General features: G+C 54.7%; 2 protein-coding genes across 5 annotated transcripts; one reads left to right on the forward strand and one right to left on the reverse strand.

The window, feature by feature from the left end:
• Window positions 1-190: 190 nt before the first annotated feature.
• DCST1 (DC-STAMP domain containing 1) lies at window positions 191-14,255 on the reverse strand. 3 transcript variants are annotated; one of them, XM_037498245.1, is made up of 16 exons: window positions 14,001-14,255; window positions 13,520-13,645; window positions 13,378-13,452; window positions 9,317-9,445; window positions 8,585-8,724; window positions 7,729-7,930; window positions 7,495-7,638; window positions 6,889-7,010; window positions 6,395-6,552; window positions 4,325-4,424; window positions 4,116-4,211; window positions 3,860-3,986; window positions 3,396-3,512; window positions 2,816-2,958; window positions 2,558-2,671; window positions 191-498 (listed from the first exon to the last, which is right to left on the reverse strand). In XM_037498245.1, exons 1-16 carry the CDS (start codon window positions 14,182-14,184, stop codon window positions 250-252), a joined length of 2,226 nt encoding a protein of 741 aa, XP_037354142.1. In that variant the 5' UTR covers window positions 14,185-14,255; the 3' UTR covers window positions 191-249. The 3 variants fall into 3 exon arrangements, with proteins under 3 accessions (XP_037354142.1, XP_037354138.1, XP_054547644.1); XM_037498241.1 differs by lacking the exon at window positions 13,520-13,645 and having other exon boundaries at window positions 14,001-14,244; XM_054691669.1 differs by lacking the exons at window positions 191-498; window positions 2,558-2,671 and adding an exon at window positions 2,678-2,728 and having other exon boundaries at window positions 14,001-14,244.
• A 58-nt stretch (window positions 14,256-14,313) lies between these two features.
• On the forward strand, window positions 14,314-24,478 carry DCST2 (DC-STAMP domain containing 2). Of its 2 annotated transcripts, XM_037498239.2 has the most exons (15): window positions 14,314-14,626; window positions 15,088-15,258; window positions 15,500-15,601; window positions 15,895-16,092; window positions 16,394-16,459; window positions 16,901-17,114; window positions 17,279-17,436; window positions 17,688-17,852; window positions 18,696-18,863; window positions 18,979-19,079; window positions 20,351-20,481; window positions 20,811-20,938; window positions 21,271-21,364; window positions 21,473-21,613; window positions 24,245-24,478. In XM_037498239.2, the coding sequence occupies exons 1-15, from the start codon at window positions 14,359-14,361 to the stop codon at window positions 24,348-24,350; spliced, it is 2,211 nt and encodes a 736-aa protein (XP_037354136.1). In that variant the 5' UTR covers window positions 14,314-14,358; the 3' UTR covers window positions 24,351-24,478. The 2 variants fall into 2 exon arrangements, with proteins under 2 accessions (XP_037354136.1, XP_037354137.1); XM_037498240.2 differs by lacking the exon at window positions 15,088-15,258.
• Window positions 24,479-25,501: the final 1,023 nt, after the last annotated feature.

Genomic DNA, 25,501 nt, shown 5'->3' on the forward strand with positions numbered 1-25,501 from the left:
GAGGTGGCACCCCAGAACCAGTCTGACCCGCTCGGGCGTCCTGTCTCCCGGCTCTGGGTCCGTACCCCTCGCTGACAGCTTTGCTCACGGCCGCGGCCCCCCCTGCAGAGGCGGGCGAGCCGGGCCCCGGCTGCGGGGCCGGCAGCTCGGAGCCCCCCTCCCGCGGACCCCTGCACGTCGCGGCGGCAGGGATGCACCACGCTTTTATTAGCCAGGAGGGCGCGGGCTGCGAGGCGAGCCGTGTGCCCTTCACTCCGCGTAGGTAGCGTCTTCGTCGCTGTCGCCGAAGGCGGGGGAGGACAGCTCCGGGGGCGTGCAGACCGGACACCGCTGCCGCATGTCGGCCCAGCACGTCGGGCAGTACACGGTCTCGCAGCCCGGGGTCGGGCACACGTAGGACTTCGGCGTCTCGGCGGCATCGCACACCACGCAGCGCCGGCCCAGCCAGCGGCGCAGGAGCGGGCAGCGGCCGTGCAGGATTTCGACCAGGTGGTGGCGCTGTTGGGAAGCGAGGAGGGTTTAGAGCCCGTTAGGGAGCGAGTGGGGAATGGAGGGGTTCAGGGCAACTGTACAGCACTTTTTTTTTTTTTTTGGTGGGACCCTTGCCGGTGGCCGGGGATCGAACTGGCGCTGCAGAGGCTGCGGGCAGCCTCGCAACCCAGCGCTCAACCGCTCTGCCACCAGGGGAGGCCCAACTGTACAGCACTAATAATCCAGTATATCTAGGCCTGACAATGTCACCTGTTTGGAGGAAGCTGGATTGGGCAGAGATGACCCCTGAAGGACAAGGGTACTATGGAAGTGGGTTCTAGAGAGCCTCTGATCCCCACTTCCACGATGGAGAGGGGAGGATGCAGCTGGACTCAGCCCCACTAGTAACAGCAACAACCATCATTTGCACTTTCCCATAAATCAGTCTTATGTTGTTCTCATTTAAGATGGGGCTGAGAAGTGATTAGGGTAAATAAGATATCACTATTGTGTCCCCCACTTTGCAAATGAGAAAGATGAAGCTCATAAAAGTTAAGTGACTTTCCCATAGGCACACAGATAATAAACAAACCTGGCTGGACCCAGGTACCCTGATTCCAAATCCCAAGCCTGGTTCCTTATGCTCCCCACTACATGCACAATTGCCAGGAATGTTTCTCCACAAGCCGCTTTACCTGGTCACTCTTTGTTCAAGAAATTTCACCCCACTGCCTGCCAAAAGTCTAAACTCGTAGACTTGGTCTTCAGGGCCTTCCATAATCTGGTCCTTTTCTGGCCTCTGCTCTCTCCCCTTCCTGAATGTTGCATCCTCTCTGCCAGTTGCTTCTTAAACTAGCCCTGGCGTTTGGTATTATTCCCTTTGGACTCTTGAGTCTTTGCACATCCTATTCCCTCTACTTGGAAAGAATACCCTTCACATATCCATCCATCTGCCCATCAAAATTCAGTTATTTCAGAACCAGACCATGGGTATTTTCATTAGACATTCACTCAGCCCCTATTGTGCATCGGGGGGATAAGGAATCGACGCGGGGGGGAAAAGTTAAGCAAACACAGTCTCTTGTTTTTATGAGTTTGGTTAAGGTTGATTAAATGAAAATTGGATGCCACTCTAAAGTATATATATATATATATATATATATATATATATATATAAATGCTGGGCTATGACCTAGGAAACTAAGTAAACTTACTCAATTTCTACACTAACCACATAAGGAAGATATTGTTATTATCATCTCTTTCTCAAGTGAGAAAACCAAAGCTTGCTGAGGTGGTCACTTGCCTAGGGTCACACAATAACTACTAATGCAAGTAGAGAACTTACTGCGTGCCTGCAACATGAAAATGAAACTCATTCAGCCCTCACAACAACCAGTGGGAGTCATTCATTCTACTTTACAGAAGGGAAAAATCAAGGCACAGTGTTTTAGTAGTGCTCAAGATCACACACTTGTCAGACAATAAGGGGAGGAGCCAGGACTCAAACACAGGCCCTCTGGCTGTGTAGAGCCCCACACCAGACCCATCTACACCATTCTCTAGAGAGCAGGCCTTCCAGATCTGTCCAACTCCCCTATTTGTCGGAGGAAGTAACTGGTGTGGTGATGACCATGGCTAAGGTCACACTGCAGCTTAATGTGGTAGTGTGGACTGGAACTTGGCTCTTCTGACTCCATGCTCTTTCCGTATAATTCCTGCCCCCCAGGCTGCCTGTCCTGCTCCTCTGAATTGTACTGAGTTTCTGATCCGCAGCCCTCCAGTAGAACTTGTGGCTTCGCCTTGGGCTCTGTATTCCTGATAAATCCCTCTTATTTTCCTTTGAGCAGACTGTCAAATCTGCCAGCATCTCCATGATCCACTAGGCTGGGCTGAATCTTGGATACAGAGATGGCCACGGTCCTAATCTCCAAATGTGGGACCATAGGTGACCTTAACATGCAGGGGCTCGCTGAGCCCCTGTAAGCCTGGGACCTTGGTGGATGCTAGGTAGACTGGAGGGAGATGCCTCTCCCCCAGTTGCTGGGTCAGTTCTTGGACCCAGCAAGTGTGGGCCTGGACTCACTTGAGCGCTCCGCTTTTGTGCCCGCCTTATGATGGCAGCCGTCCTCACTTGGGTGAAGGCTGCTCTCTTCCTTAGCAGGTCATTGTAGAGGAACAGAATCCGCTTCTTTTCTCTCTGGGGCCAGGGAGAGGGGGCCAGTGATAGTCACAATGCTGAGGAAGCAGGTCTCCCCTAAAGATGGGGTTGGGGTAGGGAGTGGGGTGAGGATGGGCCTGCGTATGCATGTGTAGGGGTGGAGAGGTCTGGGGAGGGGCGCACCTTGGGGAAGAAGAAGGCTGAGATGACCCTCCGGAGCCGGTAGCCGAAAGCCTGCAACAGGCAGAGACACAGCAGCAGGCCAATGGGTAGCGCAGCCCTGAAATAGGCCTTGGTGTCCAGGCGCACGGGCTGGGGCAGGCAGACTGCGGGCAGGGGCAGGCAGGTGAGGATCCTGGCCAGGACCAGAGGAAGGCCAGTGCTGCCTGGTAGAACTCCCCATCCCAGCGGGGTGGCCCTGGTCTGCCTGCCTCTTGCCCTGTAGAGCTGCACCATCAGTACTGTGTCCCTTAGACCTGGGACTGCTCAACCTGGCACTGAGACAGAAAATGTCTGTTATGACAGAAAGTTCTGTTGGACAGCGCTGCTCCTGAGGGCTGGGACACTCTCTAGACTCCTGTGACCCAGACTGTCGCTCTCCTGCTCCACAAGCCTGACTGCTGTTTCTTTCTCTGCTCTCCTTAAGCAGAGCAATCTGACTCGCAGCTCTCTACACTCAAGGCCAGCCCCCAACTCTTTGCTTTGGAAAGACCCTTGCCCCCAGCCCTCAATTTCTCCAATCCAGATTTCCAGCACCACTCACGTGTGTTACTCATTTCCATTTGTGTCTCGGAGGAGGAGTTCAGGGCCCCAATAGTCTTCCGAAGAATCCTGGCAAGCATGGAGTCTCCCCCGACCTTCACCTCCAATTTATGACTGCCTGAGGCCAGGATAGATATGGTGGGGTCAGGAAAGAGAGGGAGGGAAGGGAATGAGACAAGAGAGGCTCTGGATGTGGGGGAGAAGCTCAGGCATAGAAATATTCCTGAGCTGAGCAGGACTCTCTGGGATTCACTAAACACTACCCCCACTATTGGAGATGAAAAGGTTGGGGGAGGTCCCCACTGACAGCTGTCAGGTTACAGGATTGCGATTAGATCCTGAAAGACAGGGAGGACCTGAGACACAGAAGGAGGTGACAAAATGGAAAGAGTTGGGGTGGGAGTTCTGGGAGGGGTGGGGAGTCTCCTAGGCATGGGGCCTGGGGTGAGGGGAGTGTGGGCTCACTTTGGAAGGAATACTGCAGGAAGGAGTGCTGGCGGATGGTGTCAAAGATGGAGAAGAGCGCCCAGTCCAGGACGCAAAGCAGCAGCAGCAGCAGCAGGACAGGCACCGTCTCTAATAGCTCCCTGCCCTGCCCAGGAGCGGCAGGATGGAACTAGGGGTGCAGGGCCTGGTGTGGGGCCACCAACACCTCTGCCCTCCACCCCTCAGGTCTCTGTCTATAGTGGGTTCCTGGGGGCTTGCCCCATGCCATCCTCACCATATTTTTCATTTCCGTGGCCTGGATAGCAGGTTTGAGGGGGAAGATGACGGTTTTCTCCTCCACTTTGCGGAGTGGTAGCAGAGTCTCTTTGCCCTGGAAAAATAGCCACACCTTGAGGAAAGCAAGGGGCCCCTCCTCTTTCCCTTTCCCCAACTAGAGCGTGAGGGTGCACAGCAGGCATTTAGGTTAGGGCTGGGCTCACACACCAGCTTTTTCCTGCGTTCATCAATCTGACAGAAGTAGGTGCTGATATAGATGTTGTCGAAGCGAATGTCCTCATTATAGCTGTCCATATAGGTGAAGCACCTGTGGACATAACCGGCCCCACCTCAATCATACGCTTTCTAGAGCACGTCATCCAGCCCAACAGTCGATTGCTCTTGCACCAGTTATGTCCTAGGAGAAGACCCCACCCTGTCCTCCGGCAGCCTAGGGTCCTTTGAAAGACAGACCTGCGACAGATGAGACCCGGCAGAGGTGCTGGAGGGAGGGTCATGCAAGTGCATGTGTGTGAGGCGCCTCTTGCAGGGTACAGAGCAAGCAGAGGAGACAGCAGGAGCGAATGCACAGAGACAAAAGCCTCTTAAGGCCGGAGTCACCTGACCTTGTTCTGACCCCCACATTTACCTCTCAGTTCCTGCCTCTCCGGTGAGCCCACATACATCTCCTGGAGGTCACCTCAAGCAAAACCCATGCCCGACCCCCCTTCCCCTTTCCCCGATACACTCTGAGTGTACCAGTGCTTTCTGTGTGTGCGCGCACGCGCACGTGCGTGCCAGTATGAGTGAGCCTAAATCGCTCTCTGTGTATTTCCCGAAGTCCCATTTTCCTGGGGGAAAATGTTAATTGTTGGAAATGTGTTTAAAACTGTAACATTACATTAAATAAGCTCTGTAAACTGTGAAAGTTAAGTTCCAATGCTGTTGGTTCTGGGACCCTGTAAAATCCACATCTTTGCCTGTAAGAGAGCGAGAACTACAAGTAGAAAGGCTGCGAGCGCCCCCTTGTGGAGAGACCTACAGCTGCTGTGTCTGGTCTCCTGAGTCTGGGTCCTGCCCTCTTGCCAGCTTTGCCCCTTCAGCGAGTGACCTCACCCAGGTTGAAAGCCCGGAAGTGGATTTGACTCTGTGCCTCCTTCCTTCCCTCCCCAGGCTGGCTCTGAGACCTGCTACCCTTTTCCCCTTCCTCCATGCATCTCGGTCCAACTTCCTGCCACGCCCCACTCTGACTTACCCTGGCCTGCAGCCCCTGTCCATCCTGTAATCATCAGGGCTTTCCAGACTGTTCTGGCCATGCTAACTTCAGCCCAGTCCTCCACCCCAACCTCTGCCATCCACATCCCACAGATGCTGGGGTCCTCCTCCAAGAGAACAGCCTCCTTCTCCTTGACCACAGCTCCCCATCCGTAGCCCTTACAGCCCAGTTGTGGCCCTTCCAGGGGCGCTGCCTCAGCTCCCACACCTGTCATGAGAGCCAATCCTTAGTACAGCCCCTGAACCACCTCTGTTTTATGGGGTCTCTCTTGCCTCCCCTACACCAAGAGCTTCCTGCGGACAAGAATATGCCCCTTCCACATCTGTCCTCCCACGGGACCCTGGGGACACACGTAACCACTCACTTGCAGTCATTCTAGGTCCCACAAATTTGCAGACTGAGTGAGAGCCCCTGCAGCTGCCCTTGCCCATCCCCTGCCCATCTCAGGCATGTGGGGGTGGAGACAGGAAATGGAGGGTCCAGAGGTCAGCAGGGAAACAGAGTGAGGCTGGGACAGCCCAGCTGGACGCCAGGCTGGGTGGGGTTAGGGACTTTGGTCCAAATGGAGGGAAAGTAGCTGCCAACGCAGCAGGCGGGAGAAAATGAAAGCAGAATTGAACGATAAAAATGGCACAAAGTCAGAGCCAAGGGGAATATGAAGGGCAAGAAAAAAAATCAAAAGTCAAAGCAAAAAGTAAAAAAGTCAACGTTGGGATAAAGGCTGGAAGAAGGTAGATAAATGAAGACAGTTGTCCTTTTAAGGTGTTGGGGACATGGGTAGCATTTCTCCTGACAAAACGTCCCCGTTTCCTTTACTTTGTGTAAGCAAGGAGCTCAACTTGATAAAAAGGCAGAGTTACAGACACAAGAAGATTCATGTTCAGGTTTGGAAGGGGGAGGGGCTGTGCTTCTGTCTCCTGGTGCCCCCCTCACCCCCACCCTGGGCAGGGCTCAACCCCAAAGCAGCAGGGGCGGGGTGGGGTGGGGCGGGGCGGGGGTGGGGTGGGGTGGGGGTGGCTCACGCTCGCAGGACCAGCAGGAAGGTGCAGGAGAGCAGTGCACGAAGCAGCCCCAGGGACCACTCCAGCTGGGCCTCCTGGCGTCTCACGTAGTCGCCCACCTCGGTGCTCACATCTTCCCAGTTTGGGCTGGTGCCCACCAGCACAGCCTGCTTCTCTTCCTGGTGGGGGGTTCAGTGTCCTGTTGCCTCCTCCCACCCCGGACCCAGAGTCTCCGTGCAGGCTCCTCCCGGGGCCCCCTGACTCTCTCAGCAGTTACTGCTTTGGGCTGGGCGCCACCCTCTTTGACATAGCACCCCTGTGCCTAGTATCACCCCCGATTTTCCATTCTGTCCCAAGGAAAGATCGATAGGCTCCCTGCTCTCTCACCCCCAAGCCCCCTCCCCCCATTGTCACCCGGTGTCAACCCCTCCTTGACCCTGCCTTCACTACTTGGCCAGGCCCTCTCACCTGCCCTTCCTCATGCCCTCCCCACCACCCAAGCCCCTGCCTCCTACCTTGATGTCAATAGTGGCTGAAAATTCCTCATCCAGGCCATGAATCGACCGGTTGAGGGAGTCATAGGTCTGCCCAAAGTTGCCTTCTACTGGGATGCGACTGCGGCACCAAATCTCCATCACTGTGGGCAGTGGGGCCAGGTCAGGGGCCCCCCACAACCTCCTGCCAGCCTCCCCAACCTTGATCTTCTTTGTTCTGTTTTTATCTCTCTGCCCATGACTTTCTACCATGGTGGGTCTTCCCACACCCACTTTCCTTACATGCCTGTTCCCAGAACAGAGCCTGCTCGTCCCCAGTCCCCATCATTTCACATGTCTACGACCAGAATAATAATAACCAACATTTAGCAATTTATAGTGCCAGTTCTGTTACCTGCTTCACATTATTATCTCCCTAAATCCTCAAAAACTCCTAATGAGATAAGCACTATTATGCCGTCATTGTGTTGACTCAAACTCAGAGCTGGGGTCACAGAACAGTCAGTGGAGGGGCCAGGCTTAGAGGGTGCCGAGTTCTACACTCTCCTGCCCCCACACCTACCAGTGGTCCCCAAGGATTCAACTCTCTACCCTCGGTGCACCCCACCCTTCTGCTGCTGTGCTGACCCTTGGCAATGTCACAGAAGAACTTGAACTTCATGGGAAGGCAGAGCAGGAAGTTGAAGAGCGGGACCCCGATGCGCTGCATGCACTGTTTATGCTTTTGGTTAAACCAATCATGGCAGCTGGAGATGGCCTTGCTCACCACATCTGCGGGAAGGGGCAAAGGGCCTGAGCTCCCCACGTCTGGCCCTGGAGCCCCCCCCACCCACTCCCGCCCTGCCCCCGGACACTCCTCACAGGAGCAGCGCAGCTTGGTTTTGAGCTCGTACATCTTCTGAGTGGAGAGGCGGGCTCGGAGGGGCTGTGCCCTGTGGCCTGTCTCCTGTGAGCCCACGGCGTCCTCTGACCTGTAGCCCACCTCACCTTTCACCTGCACATCCAGGTTCTCAAAGGACTTGAGGATGTCCTGAGTCTCGGCTTTCAGTGATTCTTTGTTGCTCTGAAGGTGGAGAGGATGGAGGGGGCATGGGGCACACAAGTCAAGAATGGGACTTCAGAGCATCTGAGGGCCTGTCTGTCTCCCCCATTAGCTAAGCTTTGGGCGGTTACCCAGGCCTACAGAGATCCCTGGTCTAATTCTAGAAGCTTCAGGAAGTCTTTCCTCTACTGCCTCACACCTCTGCTCGCTCACCTCCCAGGCTCCCAGCTCCCACTCAGGCCCCCACCCCAGATCCTTGCTAGTCAAAGATCGCCCCAGTCCTTGGACTTCACACCTCATGCTGCTCTCTCCCACTCTGTCATCTCCATGTCACTGACTTCTCAGTCCCTCTCCCCCCAGCTCATCAACTTCCTCCATCCTCCCAACCTCCAGTCTTTAGCCCTCCAATACCCAGTTCCCTCATCCCCCCTCTCTCAAATCTTCCAAACTCCTCAAGACCCAGGCCCCCAATCTCTGATATTTTTGGTGCTCGGGTGGAGCCTATCCCAGTGCTGGGGGCAGGGGCCCTCCAACACGTGGTGCCCAAGGACCAGGACTCATCCTACAGTAAAGGCCAGGAGTGCCCCCATCATGACACTGCAAACCCAGGGTCACAGCTCCCACATGAAGTCCATGGGAAAGGGAGCCCTAGCTCTTGCCCTGCAGGGTCCTGACCATCAGGTCCTTGAAGATTGCCCTCAAGGGGGCCGTGGAGACACGCCAGGCCGCACGGGTATTGTTGATCTGCAGCTCCACGACGCAGCCCAGAGACTCTATCACCTCGTTGAGGTTGTACCTCAGGTTGCTCAGTGGTCCTGGGGGAAGAGGCCCTTGGTAGATCAGCTCCCGTTAAAGCTAATTCACTTTCTGGAGCCCACCTCGAGCTCCTAATCTTCATGCCATTCTAGAATGGTACAATGATGGGACCCAGAGCCTGGGAGAGATCATCTCATTCAACCTCTAATATTTTCTTTTTAAAGATTTTATTTATTTATTTTTGTGTAGAAGAACCCGGGTGTAGGCCAGAGGGGAGGGGTTTGAGAAGATTCATCAGAGACAGAGTGGGGAGCAGAACAGGCAGATCTACTGAACTACACTGCTGAGGGGAGCAGCAGGTGAGACAGGAGAGGTCTGTTGTGCCTTGTGAGTTAGCTGGCAGGGATCGAACTCAGGCCTCTGCGGAGGGCCCTAGACTTAACCCTGAGGCCACCAGGGAGGCCGTCAACCTCTGATTTTTTTCACCTGTTAAAAACTAAGGAAGCCCAGAGATGTGTAGGAATTCTTCTAGGGACACACAGCAAGATGGGCAGCTGGGAGTAGCTCCCACCCCTTATTTATCCTTCACCAAGCCTCACTGCCCCAGGATGGCCTCCTACCCAGGCCTCAATACCCAGGACACACACTCACCCTCGTAGATGGCAGCCAAGGCATATCCCAGCACAAAGACCCTGCCCTCTTTGCCCAGCATCTTGGGCACTAGCAAGAGACTGGCACAGCGGATATGAGGTGAAGTGCCCCAGCCCACGGCCCCCAAGCCTGTCAAGAGAGCCACAGGGTGGTGAGGCAGAGTGAGTTTCAGTTTTACCAGAGAACCCATCCCCAACAACTCCTTGCTAGAACTGTTAGGGGGAAAAGGATGTCCCAAAGCAAATTCCATATAGGCTTTGTGGACTTCACACCCCACCCCCAAGGTCAAAGCCAAAGACACTGGGAACTCCAAACTCCAAATCCCATCACCACCAAAGGGAAGGTGGCTGGGACCTGAGGGTGGGGTTAAGCAGCCAGGTGGATACAAAAGGCGGACACGTGGGCTTTGGGGGTCTCTCCATTTTGGCTCTCCGCCAGCTCGCGGCGTCCGGCCAGCTCTGGGAGTGACTTTGGGTTTCCAGGTCGTTGGATCGGGTAGGACGCATTAAAGACTTTATTTCCCTATTTTCTCCCTGAGTTGTACATTTTCCTTATTTCCTTTTCTCTTGTAAATAAACCTTTTATTAACCCTTTTGCGTGTGTCTGTAGTAGAGTATTCATAAGCCCCTTTAAAGCGCGCGGGTGAGGACCCACAGCCAGGAACCCGTTTAATATCGGGGTTGCTCTATAACAGAACCACCACCATGCAGCCCTGGGTCCCATTTATCCTGACTCTGAGAGGCCATCCAGGCTGCTCATTCATTCGTTTGTTCATTCAACAGCCATTTATAGAGTTCATCCGTGTGCCAACTCTGCACGGGCCTGTAGAGCTGGGTAGAGGCCGAACAGTTGTGGTTGGTCATCAATCTTGTGTGTGTGTATATGTGTGCACCTTTGTGTTAGGGAAGGGGACCAGTGCTCCTGCCTCCTGGCTGGATTCACACATACCCCACGTGCTGAGAGAACAAGAGAAAAATTCTGGAGCCAGGCAGTGGTGCTCTGAGGAGTGGGCAGAGGTGCAGAGCCACCCCAACATTCCCTGCATGCTGACACCTACAGCACACACCTGATTATAGCCCTTAATTGTGTGCCTCCTGGTATATTTTAGCAGTTTCACATGTGTCTCCCTGTGGTCTCTTCATGGAGACAGCGAGCTCCTGGAAGCTCATAATCCAGGGAGAGAGACAGACGAATAAACAAATGACTACAGCCAGCAGCGCACCAGGGAGGCGCTTAGGAAGCGCTGTGGGAGCCGAGCAGGGAGCGGGGATTTCTGCAGGGAGGGGTGGGGCTGGGAAGGCTGGACAAAGGAGATGATGTGTCAGCTGGGACTGGAGGATGAGTAAGCGTTGTTAGGAGGTGCAGACAGCGTTCCAGGCCAGAGGGACAGCAGAAGCTGGTCAGGGAACCTAGAAGATTCCTGTGTTGACAGAGCATTTTTTTGCCAAAACAAACCCCAAGTGCTGACACTTCCTTCCAGCTCTACTGCCCTCACAGAGTCTCCATCATTTTCCCTGAGACTAATGAGTCTCCTGCTTCCTCTCTTGCTAACCTAGTCTTCAGTTTTCACCAGGAAGCCAGAGTGATCTTGTGAAGACCTACTTCGGATCATGTCCCCCGTCCCTGCTTCAAATCATCCAATCACTTGCCACCACGCTTGGGATAAAGGCCTAAATCCTTTGACTCTAGCAATGGCCCCTGCACTCTGGCCCCTGCCTGTCCGCTGACGTGACCTCATGCAATGCAGCCCTGCACCCACCAGGTCTGCCCACACAGCCTGTTGCTGTTCCTGGAACAAGCCAAGCTCACTCTCATCTCAGGTCTTTGCCCTAGCTGCTCCCCCTGCCAGGAGCGCTCCTCCCCCCTGCCTCACCTGGCTGGTGCCACCTCGTCATACAGGTTTGCTGCAAACCCTATCAGGTGCCACCCAACAGTTTGTTCTGCCTTCTCCCTTGCTAACGCAACTTGGGTTTTGTTCAAGGGTACTGGGCTGTCCGTGCCCAGCCCCTGCAGGTAAATCTGGATCTATTCAACACAGTCATGGTGTAACTGGACATTGAAAGGGGCTTGTTCTGTGGTCTTGGCCTTGTGGCCAAAGGCTCCAACTGGGGATGACCACTGACCAACAGTTACCCTACATTCCAAAGAGTGATTTAGGGCTGCAGGTATTCTCCCTGGGCTTACCAAAGATCAAAACTTGTCTCATCCCTCTACCCCAATCAGTCTATATAAAGACAAGATCAGAAATCAGAATTTTCTGGAAGTAGAGAGAAGTGGTTGGAGAGGGCAGATAGAGGGGATGCATTTATGGCAAGAATGGGAGTTTACTTCCCCCTGCCAAGTGAGAGAACCCTTCAGAGACTGGGGCTGGGAGAAGAGGAACCTGCCATTCCACCCAGACTGGACTTCTGCCCAGGTGTGGAACCTTGTAGGGCCACTCCAGGGCGCCCACCAGAGCAGCAGGCCTCAAGTCATTGGTGAGGCTGCCCAGCCACAAGCCTGCTTAGGGAAGAGGCCATGGGTGGCCTGCAGGGGTCCTGGGGAGCTTCATTCCAAGTCATCCAAAAGAACTGCCCTCAGCAGAAACTTAAGCACTGTGAGGGTGCAAAGAGGCTCAAGGGGATTGTGAGTAGCCTGAGACAAGCAGGCTGTGAGTGCCTGCCACAGAGCGACTGGCAGTCACATTAGAATGGTATCAGCAGCTTCACATTTTTGAACCTTTTCCTCTAATTATTCTAATCCCCTTTCTAACATCAGAAGAACCAGAAGGGGAAGGAAGTGGAAAAAAAAAAGGAAGGAGCAGGCCACTCCCCCATCTCCAATGTCAGGGAGCAGGCCTGCTAGGGGCCTGAAGAGGTAAGGAGGGAAGATGCTTGAGAATGATCTTGAAGTTGGAGTTTTGATGTAGACTGCATTGGCCCTTTTAAGTCCTAACAGTAGTCATAACTACTAAAGCAGGATTAGGACTTCTAAATAGTAATAACCAGAAAGTTAAGAGTCTGCTCAAAAGGTCTTAACCTGGGAGAACAGACTTGAATACGGTGGTCAGAGAGCAAGTAGTTTCCTGTTGGTTTCCTGCAGAGGTTTATTCAGTCAATAAACTGCTGCTGTTGCCAGTTCCGTCAGCACCTGGGATGGGTTTGGGAATGAGCATGTGCTCCTGGGCTGACCCACGATGTGTGAGGGGGAGTTGGCTGGGCAAGAGGGAAGTTTTCCTTGTTCTTAAGAGACATGAGGAAGGAATGTTCGGTCTTTGACATTGTTGTATGAAGGGGTGATGCTAGGAACTGCTGCAGCCATTTCATAACCTGAAGAGCAGTGGTTGAAAGGCCAAAAATGGCAGAGGGATAAAAGACTGAAAAGAACCTGGGTCCTTGATGGGTGTACTGAGCTGAATTATCCAAAATCCACTCTGCCTTGACACTTATTCCATGGGATAATAAACTTCCTCTAGGGTTAAACTAGTTTTGGGTGAGTTTTCTGTTCTTTCAGCCCAACACCTCTGATATAAGGTCTTCATTCAAAGGCCACCTTCTCTGAGAAGCATCCTCTGACTACTCAAGCTAAGGCAGCTCCCAAGCCCCTTTCCATTGCAACCCTCTGGTTTAATTTTTTCATACCACCTGTCACCATCTGAAATGCTATTTATTTCTTGCTCATTTATTGTCTAACTCCACTAGAATGTAAACTCCAAAAGAGTGGGGAGCTTGTCAGTCTTGGTCACTGCTGAATCCTCAGCAGGTGCTCAGTCCATACTGAATGAATGAACGAATTTAATGTATCAAGAGGAGCAACAAACAGAAGCTAGTCAGGTCAGGAGAGAGAGGATTATGAAGGGCTTGGATTTGAACTATATTATGCAAGTAATAGGGAGTCCCTCAAATTGGGGAGACTTCTTGAGGGCAAGGACTGTGGCTTCTTCCAAGGGCTGGGGTCTGTCTCCTTTCCATCTCCATCTCCCCTCAGAGCCCAATACAAGGCTTTGGGACAGGAGAAACTAGCTCACACTCCCTGGGCATTCTGGACTGGGCCATGCTCCATGGGACTTACCCAGCACTAACCTGCCAAGCCGTACAACAGCATTATCTTCTGTTCCTCATAGATGTTCATTGGATTCACCAAGAGCTGAAAGAGACCTTAGGGCACAGAGTTAAGTCAAGGGTCCAAAGAGGGTCCCACCCTGGGCCTCTGCTCCACACTCACCTATAGCCAGGAGACCTCCAGTGCCTGCCCCCAGCAAGATAGCAGCTACCGGAAACTCTCCTGGCTGTCGCCACAGGAATCTTTTACAGGAGCTGGGCAGCCCCCAGCTCAGGAACCTGTGTATCGCTTCGGGGGGGCGGGGGGGGGGACAGAAGTGTTTAACTAGCAGGGCCAACACCCCACTCTTCTGCCTGGGAAGTGGTTTATTAGGATTGGGGGGTGGGCAGGGGATAAAGTTCCAGGGAACCTGGATGAGGGTGGCGGGAACTTGGCGAATCTGGAAAGAGGATGAGGACGTGGGAGGCAGGCATGATGGAGAGGAGAAAGGGCTAGCTACGTTGGCCTAGGCACTGGGTAAAGGGATGGAGGCTGGGGCATCCCAAAAGTTGGGGAAGGGGTAGATTCCTGAGGGCAGACTAGATGAGAGGCATGGGGCCTGGGAGATGTTGTGAAGGGGCCAGGTCTCTGGGGACTGACTCACTGGTGTGGGGTAGCTTGCTTTGTCCTTTTGCTCCATTCTGGTGAAGTCTCATGTTCACAGGTCTGGAGAGCCGTCTCATCCCAGCAGTCCCCTCAAGGACATCCTTGGATGTGAGGTTCTGCTTCTGTCTCTTCACCCATAGCCTGTCTGAGGTCTGTGTCTTAATCCCTCTGCTCTGAGGCATGAGGAAGGAGATAAGCGACTCCCTCTTCCTCCCCCCAGTCTTTGGAACTGAGCAAGGAGTTCTAAGATATGTCCAATAAAAGCCTCCCAGAATCTTAGAATATGGTGAGGAATTCTAGGACCCTTTAAGAGTCACAGATCACTTAGAGACAGTAAACATTTGGTCCCAGCAGCCATGCTCAAGGCCATGAAGGCTGCTGTGCACCCTGTGGTGACGGAGGAGCCGAGCCGTGCTCGAGCTGTGGTTCGAAGCACAGCGGCCTTTATCCTAGGCTTGTCCCTGGCCACAGTCTATGGACTCCTGGAACTGCTGGTGGAAAGACACAGCCCCTGGGGCTGCCTGGTGGGCACCCTCACTTTGGGCACCTTCCTTAGCCTGGGCATGGCATTCTCCAACCAAGTCCGAGTCACTGTCTTCCTGTTGTTGCCCCAGGCCTTCTCCAGTAAGCCTGGCACCCAGTGGGAGGGGCAGGGCCCGGGGCGGTGGGTGGGGGCATGTTGTTTTTTTTTTTTAATTTCTAACTACTTGGACTTTATTTTTATTTATTTATTTATTTTAAAGATTTATTCATTTATTTATGCATACAAGAACTGGGGTATAGGCCAGAGGTACGGGGGTGAAAGGATTCACCAGAGAAAGTGGGGAGCAGAACAGACAGATCTATGAAATACACTGCTGAGGTCTGCAGCGCCTTGTGGGTTGCTCCCTGGCCAGCTGGGGATCAGATTGAACTCAGGCTTGCAGTGGCTGGTGACAGCTTGATAGTGCTGTCTTTAACCCCTGCACCACCAGGGAGGCCCCAGAGGGAGCATGTTGAAGGAAATAGCCTAAAGGCTTCGGTCAAGGACTTGCTTAGGCTGCCGGGTGTGAGGGCCCTGGTTTTGAAGGAGTTGTCTCCTGCAGCACAGGGCCGGACATTGCTCTTGGTGGCTGCTTTTGGGTTGGTGCTGCAAGGCCCTTGTGCCAACACCCTGCGCAACTTCACCCGGGCCAGTGAGGCCGTGGCCTGTGGGACCGAGCTGGCCTTGAACCAGACGGCTGAAATGCTGGAGCGGGCCAAGCAGCCCCTCATCAGTAAGGCTATCGTGACTCCTCGCCCTTCATTTTTCACAGTCCTCTGGCTTTCTCTCTCTCTCTCTGCTAGTGCTGGGCCCTAAGCTCAAATCACCCAGTTAGACGCCCTCTTCGCCTTGCTTTCTGGCCGGTTTCACTACAGGCTTGCCCCCACCATGGCAGCCCTCCTTCCACTCCCTACCCAGAGGCAATGGCCCCCAGAGGAGGAGACCCCACAGTGCCGCTGCCTTCCACCTCTCAGGTGCGCTGAACAAGATTAAAGCCATTGTCCAGAGGGCCAAAGAGGTGGCTGACCGGGTACGCAAGTTCTTTCGGTCAATCATGGATGGCGTGAAGCATGTAGGTCAGCACATTATTGTGCCTGGTTTGTTTCTTTTCTTTTTTTTTGGGGGGGGGGCGGTGATGGCTCAAAATTCCCCAGTCTCTTTACCCTTACCCTTGTCCAGGACTTTTTGGGCGGCAACTTGGTGCTAATTCCCATTGATATAATCCGGCGAGGCCCCGACCACAAGCCTCTCCAGCTCTGGGTTCTGTCTTGGTTTCTCCCAACCCCCCAAAGAGATGTTGCAGGCCCCTGGCCTGGATTCTGGCCCAGATGCCAGGCGGCCCCGGGTGCCAACCCTGCAGTCTCCCCAGCCAGGGCTCTGCGGAACGTCTGGTACTGGCTCCTGCACATCGGCGACGTGTGCAACTCCGAGCTGGGCAGCCCCCACTCTAAGTGTACACGGGTCTTTGACGAAGGCAAGGACAACTGCATGAAGATCATGGCGCATAGCAGCTCCATGTGCTTTATTCTCGTACCCTTCAAGGTGGTGCTCTGTGGACTTGCTGGTGGTGAGAGAGCCAGGGGCTTACTGGCAGCACTGGTGCCCAGACCCATGTAGTGGGCAGTGAGGGAGGGAGGCCCAGAGGACCCATGGGGGCAATAAATATGGGACAATAAGGCTACTGGGCACAGTATAGGGCAGGGAGCTAAGGATGGGATCAACATGAGGGGCAGAGTAGTATAGGGAAGTTTTTAGGAACCCATGTGGAGGCCTATAGGAAAGGTGAAAAGTCAAAAGAGGCCTGCAAGGACATCCCTGGAGGCAAACGGCATCTCAACCCCTCCTGACACTTGGTCTCTGGTTCTCAGTGGCCCAGGTGTTCTGTGTCATCCCCAAGCACATTCAGTCCTTCTTGAAGAAGACCGTCCGCACCCGTAAGTGACCCCTCCTAAGCCTGATATGTAGTGCCCCCCTCCATGGAGCACTCCCAGTGCATGGAGTAATCCCAGCCTGTGGAGTGCTCCCTGTCCAAGGACGGGAGTCAAGAGCAGCAAAGGACCCCCAAGGTTACCCCTTGGTACACTGGTACAGTCAGTGTCCGTGCTGTACACATTAGGAAACTGAAGCCCAGAGAGGCAGAGGCTTTGAAGGCATGGGATACAGCCAGGGCCTCCTGCCCCGCTGAGATCATCTTGCAGAGGCATGATGGCGGCATGAAGTTTGCAGGCTGTGGCGGTGTCATCCCCTCTTCGGGCTCCCACAGATCGCAGCACTAGGGGTTCCTGGCTGGTCTATAGGCTGTGCCAGGCTCCTCCCCTGAGTGCAGCTCTGTCCCTCCTGTTTTTGCTCCCATCTCCCTGGACCCGCTGCCCCAGCTGTGATGTGGTTGATTAATCGGGTGCGTAGAGAGTTCGAGTTCAACGTGACAGCCAACCACCACTTCTCCGTGGATTTCAATGCCTCTCGGAGCCTGTCCCAGGTAGCGCTGGACCTCCACGAGGCCGTCAGCACGAAGCTGCACCACTTCCGGGAGGCCCTGGCTCTGATGGGCTATACCACACCGCTACTACTCACCATTCTCTACCTCCAGTGAGGGCCTGGGGCGTGGGGCTGGGCAGGGGTGGGGGCTCAGGCTCTGGGGCAGTCCATCCCATGAACCCTGGGAAGCTGCAGTCTTGAATGGTGGAAGGTAGGGAGGGTGTTGTCTTGTGGGTCTGGTCCAGGTCCCCAGGGGCCTCATTGTGCTCTACTAGAGCCCTACATTATCGGTATTGCTACCTGAGCTGGGATCATTTCGACAACGTCTACATCACCAGCCGCTTCTTGCGTATGGAGGCGGTGCGCACCAAGGCGGGACTACCCACCGTGATGCCACTCAGTGCCCAGGAGGCCACACACTACATCCAGCCAGGTGAGGGCCCAGAAGACTGCTGGCATAGGCAGGGCCAGAGGGAGGAGAGCCCATACGGCTGCTAGGCCTCTACCTCCAGCCATGGAGCTGCTTCCCACCCTTCCCCAAGGATCCTCCCAGCTTCTGCAAATGAGACCAGCTGGAACAGCTGCAGGAACCCCCTCCTCCGGGAAGGAGAGCTCTCCAGGAATTGGCTACTGGTGGGTAGGACAATTGGGAAGCATCTTCCTGACTATCCCTCCCCCAACCAGGCTCCATCTTCTTGTCCCAGCGGGAGCAAGTTTTTTACTTCCTGGCGACCTTTAACCTGATCCGGCACCTCCTCCTTGTGCTGCTCCTGGTCTTCCTGGACTACTCTGTCTTCTGGGTGCTGGATCTGGCCCGGCATCAGCTGCAAGGGGAGGTCGTGGCCCGCAGTGAGCCTGCAACACCTCCCTCCCCCACCAGTGTCTCTCCCACCCTAAATCCTGGGGGCTGGCCTGAGTGTCCCAAAGCACTGTCAGTCACAAGTCCCTGACTTTGCTCCTATTCCATCTCCAGCCTCTGTCTAGTCACGCCTGTGTTCAAGGCTCTACCACAACAGAGTAGGTAAAAACATAAGTTCTAGAGTTAGGTTGGCTGAGTTCAAATTCCGGCTCTGCCCATTACCAGGTGGTAACCTTGAGCAAGTTGCTTAGCCTTGAAAGGCTTTAGCTTCCTCGTCTGAATGGGATAATAGTGGTAGACAATGGGATAATAATGGTAGATACCTCTCCAAGTTGCCCTAAGGAGTGAGACCAGGGGTGTTGAACGCCTGGTAGGTTGTTGAGAGAGAGCATTGCACGAACCATAGAATATCATTCATCTAATCTTGTGCACCATGGGCCCAAAGAAAAATCAACAAAACGCCCTGAACAATCAGGAAAGCACTGAGTCCAGTGCCTGCTACATTGCTTAGCAAACGCTGTTATTAAAGGCTGTCAGGCAATTATGGAGGCAGGAAGTGGACTCCCTGACACTAAGGTCATCTCAGATCTGGTGGCTTGGATAGGCAGGCCAGGCACCAATGCCAGGCAGCTATACCTGGTGCCATGGCTGAGGTTATGTCTCAGGGTACCTTGAAGGGACTGGGGCAGCCACAGCCCTAGTTGAGGGTCTAACCCTGCCCCCCCCCCCATGACTGGCATTGCTCCACTGTCCGCCCTCCAGAAGGTGGGGGCTTTTTGGCATGGTCAAGTGGGCACTGCCATGAGTATCCCTCACAGTGTGTCTTGTGCCAGGCCCTGTATTAGTTTCCATAACTGTGGAAGGCGTCGGCTATACCGGGAGGATTTACCAGGATCTGGTGTCGGCGTTTGATGTCCTGCAGCAAGGCAACATCAGCATCTTGTCGCAGCGCTGTGCCCTGCATCCCTCTGAGCCTGACAGCTCCAGTTACCTCGCCATTGGTATCAACCGCAGCCCTGAGGGCACTGAGGGGGCACAGGCCATTTGGGATGCCAGGGGCAGACTGCTGGGAGGGGGAGAGGGATGCAGTGGCTTACTGTGCCCACTGTGCTCCAGGCATCATGTACGGCCTGTGCTTCTTCGTCTCTTTGTTTGGCAACTATGTGAGTCGGCTACGACGGGTCATCTGTGCCTGTTACTACCCTTCTCGGGAGCAGGTGAGGGCCCCAGAGCCAGTCTGCAACTCCCTCTTCACAGTGCTATAAGCTCTAGGAAGTCCCGGGTACTTAAGAGTCCTTCAGCAGTGTCAGCTCTCTTCCCTTTGGTTGAACCCAAAATCCAGCTGCTTGAATAATAGGCTCTGGACCCTAGATGGGGCTGAGAGAAATGGTGCCTCTTGTGGGCAGGGCTTCCTGGGACAGAGCCTGCCTCCAAAGTTTCGTTAAAACCATGGCGGGGATGGGGGCCACATGGGCCTGGCAGCATGTTGAGGTGTAGCTAGAAACTGGCTATTTGTTTTCTTTTCTTTTTTTTTAAATTAATTTATTTATTTATACAAGCACTGGGTATAGTCAGAGGCATGGGAGGGTGAGAGAATTCACCAGAGCCAGAGCGGAGAGTAGAACAGGCAGAAGGACCGAAGTACACTGCTGAGGGGAGCAGCGGGCGGCAGGAGAGGTCTGCGCGCCATGTGGGACCCTCGCCCAGCGGCGGGGATCGAACCGGTGCTGCAGAGGCTGCGGGCAGCTTTGCAACCCAGTGCTCAACCGCTGCGCCACCAGGGAGGCCCTGTTTTCTTGTTTATGAACCCTTTATTGAGCAGTCACTATATGCCAGTCCCCATGTGGCCTGCCAAGGATGCCAAGGTGAAGCAGACAGGCTGGACCTTATAGTCTTGGATGAGAAAGGCCTTTAACAAGTCATTACAAGGCCATTAACCAGTGTTTCTATTATGGAAAGAATAAATGCATGGGCATGGGGGAAGGATGGGCACCTCTGCCTAGGGAGGTCGGGAGGCTCCTCAGGGGAAGGGGCATTTGAGTCAAGTCTGGAGGCTTCATAAGAGTTGCTCAGAGAGATGGGCCTCCCCGGTGGCGCAGCGGTTGAGCGCTGGGTTGCGAAGCTGCCTGCGGACTCTGCGGCGCCGGTTCGATCCCCGGCTGCTCCCCGGCCACCAGAGGAGGGTCCCACATGGCGCGCAGACCTCTCCTGCCGCCCGCTGCTCCCCTCAGCAGTGTACTTCGGTCCTTCTGCCTGTTCTGCTCCCCGCTCTGGCTCTGGTGAATTCTCTCACCCTCCCGCGCTTCTGACTGTACCCAGTGCATGTATAAACAAACAAACAAATAAATAAATAAAATAAAACATGCCTCTATTAAAAAAAATTAAAAAAAAAAAAGTTGCTCAGAGAGAAAGGGAGGGATTAAGGGTGGGTGCAGACAGGCGAAACAGGAACAAGGGGGGACTCCATCCCTGATCTACCCGCCACCAGGAGAGGATCTCCTACCTCTACAACGAACTACTGAGTCACAGAACCAACCAGTCGGCTGCCCTGCACCGAACAGTGCTGCGGCGGGCAGCTGACCTGGGCCACACGAGTGTCCTCCAGGTGCTGACCAAGTGGTGAGCCCACTGTCCTTCCTTACAGGTGGGGGTGAGAGGGAGAGTAAAAGAGCCAGAGGTCAGTGGATCACTGTTCTCCTTGAGTGTCAACAGGCTTGCTTGAGTAGGGTGCCCATCCCAGGCCTTTTATGCACTGAGAAGGTAGAATTAGGAATGAAGATTGTTAGGGGTGGGGAGTGAAGGGAGGAGGAGGACAGGCGGCTGCTTCAATGAGAGGGATGGAGGTCAGACTTCAGGAAGGACTAGCTGACATTTGGAGGTTGGTGCTGGAGCGGGGAAAAGGGTGGGCTGCGGGGCTGGTCTGCTGAGTCTGGGACCCATCTCCTCAGGTGCCCCGGCCTGGTTCCCTTTATTAAGCAGTCTTGGCTGCACCAGACCTACTGCCTGGGCTGCGGGCAGCCACAGGACGAGCGTGACATAGAGAAGTTTGTGTCCTGCAGTACCCCAGGCTGCAAAGGTAAGACTCCTGGGAGGGTGCTTCTCTGCTGGAACTCAGCACATTTGCCTGTGACAATCCATGTAGTCCTGTCTTTGTGGACACGTCCTGTACCTCACCTTTGCACCCTTGCCTTCATTCCTATGCACATCCTCATTTACATGGAACCCTCCGGAAGCTCATTTTTTTTCCCCATGTGAAAAGAATTGATATGCAGGTGGCATTGCCTCAAGTCCCTAGTACACTGCTGGACAAGGTTATCTCCCCCACCCCCAGTGGTGTAGGTGAGGGCTGGAAGCCAGGAACCCGGTAGGTTAGCTCAACGTCACTGCTTCCCTCCTGGCCTCCCCCAGGTCTCTTCTGTGCCACCTGCTTCCGCCTCCTAGACAACACCTGCTCTGTGTGTGCATCCCCTCTTACCCACCAGGGGCAGCTGGACCTGGAGCTGTGAGTCTCCAGCACGATGTGGTCGCTGGATTTGGGGGGGCACTGGGACCAGCCACCCCCCTAGTCCCTGGGACCTCTGTGGGCCACTGAAATGAGAGGCTTCCCCAGGGACTCCAGTGACGAAGAGGGCCCCCGGCTATGGCTGGCTGCAGCTCGAAGGAAAGACCCTCAGCAGGCACAGGTACTGCGAAGACGACTCCAAGAGGCACTGGGCAGGAGCCTCTCATCAGAGTCCAGTTCGGAGCTCAGGTGAGTTGGGAGTAGGAGCTGGGGCTTGAGCATGCCCTGTTATACTTACAAGGGGCTTCTTGAGGGCCTTGACCCCCCCCCCCCAGGCACTGGGAACAGAGATGAAAGGAGGAAATGAAAGGTGGGTGCCTGCTCAGCACCCTTGACTGGAGGAGCCCATTGAACTGTGGGGAAGAGCAATAGCAAATAGAAAAGTGACACCGAGTGAAGGGAGAACACCCAACTCAAGCAGAGAAGCAAACTGTGGGCAGCACAGAGGACAGAACAACCAATTTGGGGTGGGTTGTATTAAAGAAGGCTTCAAAGAGGAGGTGAAAAAAAGAAGTGGGTTGGGGGCAACCTGATAATTTGTTAGACTGAGGAGAGGAGAAAAGCATTCCAGGGGGAGGCAGGAGAATGTGAGACATTCAGGAGAGGGGAGCCTGAGGGAAGGGTGGGTGTCTGGGCAGAGACTTCAGAGAATGTGGGAGATAAGGCTGGAAGGCAAAGGTGGGGAGGGCTTCGCTTGCCATCTGAAGACCTCAGGTTGGAAAGTGACTTGTACATATTTGTACTTTTAACAATAAACTAAGAAGGCAGAGTAGAGCCAGGCAGGAGCAGGAGACAAGAGAGGAGGCCCTCTTAGTTCAGAAAGAGCTGTGATGGCCACAGGGTGGGGTGTGTGTGCAAAGGACTGGAATTTCTGAGCTTACATTGGGCAGTGTCAGTGTGAAAGCAGGAAAAGGTTCTGGGGAAAGAGGATTTGGAGAACTCTGAGGTCTTAGGGGGTCCAGCTGGAGATGTACAGGGGACATGCAGGGGACACCTAGAAAGGGGCAGGGCTCTAGTGGGAGGTGTAGTAGTGGTATCTTGTGAGACAAGAAGGGGAATGAGCTAGATCATTCTGGTGAAGGGCATGACAGGAAAGAATGGGACAGAAACAGAACCCTGAGGGTCCTAGTCACAAACCAGGAGGGGTGAGATTGGAGAATGTGAGAGATCCAAGCATATCTATGGCATGAGGTGATCAGGAAGGGTGAAGAGTGGAGAGTGGCCACTGAGCATGGAGCCCCAGGGGTCAGTGGAGCGGCTGGTGGGTCGACTTTCCAGGCATTGCTTGAGGTTGGCTGGTAGAGAAGACTCAGAAACAGAAATGTGGTAGGCGGCTCCATATCACTGTCGCAAGAAATTCAACAATTCCTTTTTTAAATATAACTGCTGTTGTTTAAAAAAGGAATCTTAATGGTGAAGAGGAGGGAGTTAGCTTCACACCCCAAGGGAGCTGCTTGAGGGGACCCAGCACTAAGTCTTTATCCAAAGTGAGGGAGAGTTGGGCATGTAGCAGGTGAAAGAGAGCACTGGGGAGAGAGGGATGCAGATGAGAGGGGGCCCAGGGGCACTGGACAGTGTGACCTTGGAGATGAGCAGACTTGCTCAAGACAGGAGGGGAGAGGGCATGCTCCTCTGAGCAGAGTTGAGCTTGCTCCAGGCTGGTGGCCTGGCTTTTCTCAGGGGAGTAGGAGGCCAAGGTGCCTGCTGAGAGCAAAGGAGGGGGCTGGGAGTGGAATAAAGGTTTCAGGGAGTGGGTGGTGGAGGTTGAAATACCTGCCTTGGGGATTGTGCAGAGAAGCTGACTGGGGAGGTGAAGGGATTTCCAGGTGGCAATGAAGGCCCAGATGATGTTGAAAATAGCCCTGTAGTTAGGGGGCTTGAATATGTAGTTCCTCTGTCAAACGAGTGAAGAGGATTTGAGGGTCAAGGGCTTTCTCTGGGCAGGTCAGAGGTAGGATAAGGTGGGCAGAGAATTAGGGTGTCTTCAGTAAGTGTCCGAGATGACAGACCTTGGGGAAGAGAAGGGACCGAAACCCTTCTCTTGGAGTGGCAGGGGTGGTCCAGGGTCTATGCTCAATGAGGTGTCTGAGCAGAGGCAGGGGCCAGGAGGGACACAGGGAATGGGGCCTGGTCAGGGAAGAATTCGTAAATCCAGTGAGTGGCCATGGTTGAGGAGAGTTTTGTGAGTAGAGATAAAGGAGTTCACGATTGAAGGGCCAGGGAGTGGAATGGATTCTCCAGTGAGAACGCTGGGCTGCACAACCGTCAAAGGCTGGCACCAGCCTTAGCAAGAGTGAATGTGGCTGGGTGTCTGGCGGGCCTGGAGGCAGCTGCAGCCAGCATGGTGCAGCTACTGGGGTAGCCAGGGACTCTGCGAAGCCCATGGGCCAGACTCTAGCTGCCTCAGCTTGGGAAGGCTGCAGCGCACACTGCCCAGTGAATGGGATAAGGGGAGGAGTAAGGAATGGGGAGGCTGTAAGGGAAGCAAAACTTTATTTTTAGAGGTTTTGGAGGGCTCAGGGGAGTTAAAAGCTGGGTTGCCAGATTGGTGGCTTAAGCCTAGAGCAAGTTTTATCACCAAGGTCACTACATTCTACCCTTACTATGCCTGTGACCTTGGGCAAGTCATTGCCCACTTGTGTCTCAGTGTCAGGCTAAAAATCATTAGGTATCTTCAGCCTCCCCCATCCCTGGGCTCTGTGAGAGTAGCCACAGCTGGTGAATAAGAGGAGCCACATCTGCACAGCTGGGGCGGGGGCAGGGTTGCACCTGTGAAAACCATGCTGTGGTCAGACCACTCCCCCTTCCTCTCCCCACTAGTGACCAGGATGAGAAGAGGCCCCTGCAGAGGCAGAGGAGGCACAGGAAGCTGCACCCACCTAAGACCCAGTCTGTCAGCATTCCCATGCCTCCTCAGCACCCCTGACACCTCAGTAATCCTCTGTTCCCAAAGCAGCCCCTCCCCAGCTTCAGAATCCCCAGGCCCTGTGTCCCATCTCCGGCTCCTCTTGATCTCTCCCACCAACTCCACAATAAAAGAACCAAAGGTAGACACAAATGTGAATCTTAAATTATTATTATTTCTTCCTGTCGCTTACACCAAGGTGGGGAGCAGGGGGAGGGGTACAGGAGAGGGGGGATTGCTTCCCCCTCTAAGGCACTGAGTGGAGAAGCCGCAGGGGGGATGGGGGAGGCCACACTGTCCTCACTCCCTGGAGCTAGGCTCCAGGTCTCCCCAGCCCTGGGCTCCCCCATCACCTGAAATGCTAAGATGAGGCCCAGGGCAATCGACATCCCCCTACCCCAATATATTACATCATCACTTTTTTAAATAGATACAGGGACTGGTCCCGCTACCCCTCCCTGTGACCCCCCCCCACGATTGGGGGTACCTGGGCAGCTGTGCAAATGGGCATGGGGGCGCATGGGAGGGAGAGCACCGGGCCCCTGAACCTGCCCCTGTTAAGGAGGGGTAGGGGCCGCCAGGCCAGGAGGGAAATAGTGCAAGGCAGAGCCCAGGCCGCAAGGGGGTCCAGCACCCAGCGAGGAGGGGAGGGGGCATATACCCCCACCCCTAGCAGAATTGGGTAGTTAAAAATCTGAAACTAGATTTCGACAAGACCGACAGAAGAGGCTATGTACAGAAGGGGGTGGGGTCAACCCTAAGGAAGAGTGAGGGGATTGTACTCCCCGCCCCAACAGGAAGCCGGGCTGGCAAGGGTCTGGGGAAGGGATTCCTGTCCAAGCATCCCTGCGGCCAAGCAAGAAGTTATTTGCCCACTGCCTTGGCAAGGGGACGCTGCTCCCCAGCTGGGGCGGCTGAACGAGGGAGGCGCGCGCGCTGGAAGTGGCCGCCGGGGGCGCGCGCCCGCACGGGGCATGGCCGCCAGGTGGCGCCGACTCGCCCGCTCTCCGCAAGGCTCCTCCAACCCCTCACCCTGTCCCACACCCAGGCCTGCGCCAGCCTGGGGGCGGCGTGAGTCAGGGGCAGCAGCGGTGGCGCGGCTCCGGCTCGCACCTGGGCGGGGAGGAGGTGGGGAGGAGACGAGGGTAGGACGCCGGCCCGCCCTGCCCTCT

The sequence above is a fragment of the Talpa occidentalis genome, unplaced genomic scaffold, assembly GCF_014898055.3.
Source record: "Talpa occidentalis isolate TD23 unplaced genomic scaffold, MPIMG_talOcc4v2.1 talOcc4.9, whole genome shotgun sequence".
Classification (NCBI taxonomy): domain Eukaryota; kingdom Metazoa; phylum Chordata; class Mammalia; order Eulipotyphla; family Talpidae; genus Talpa; species Talpa occidentalis.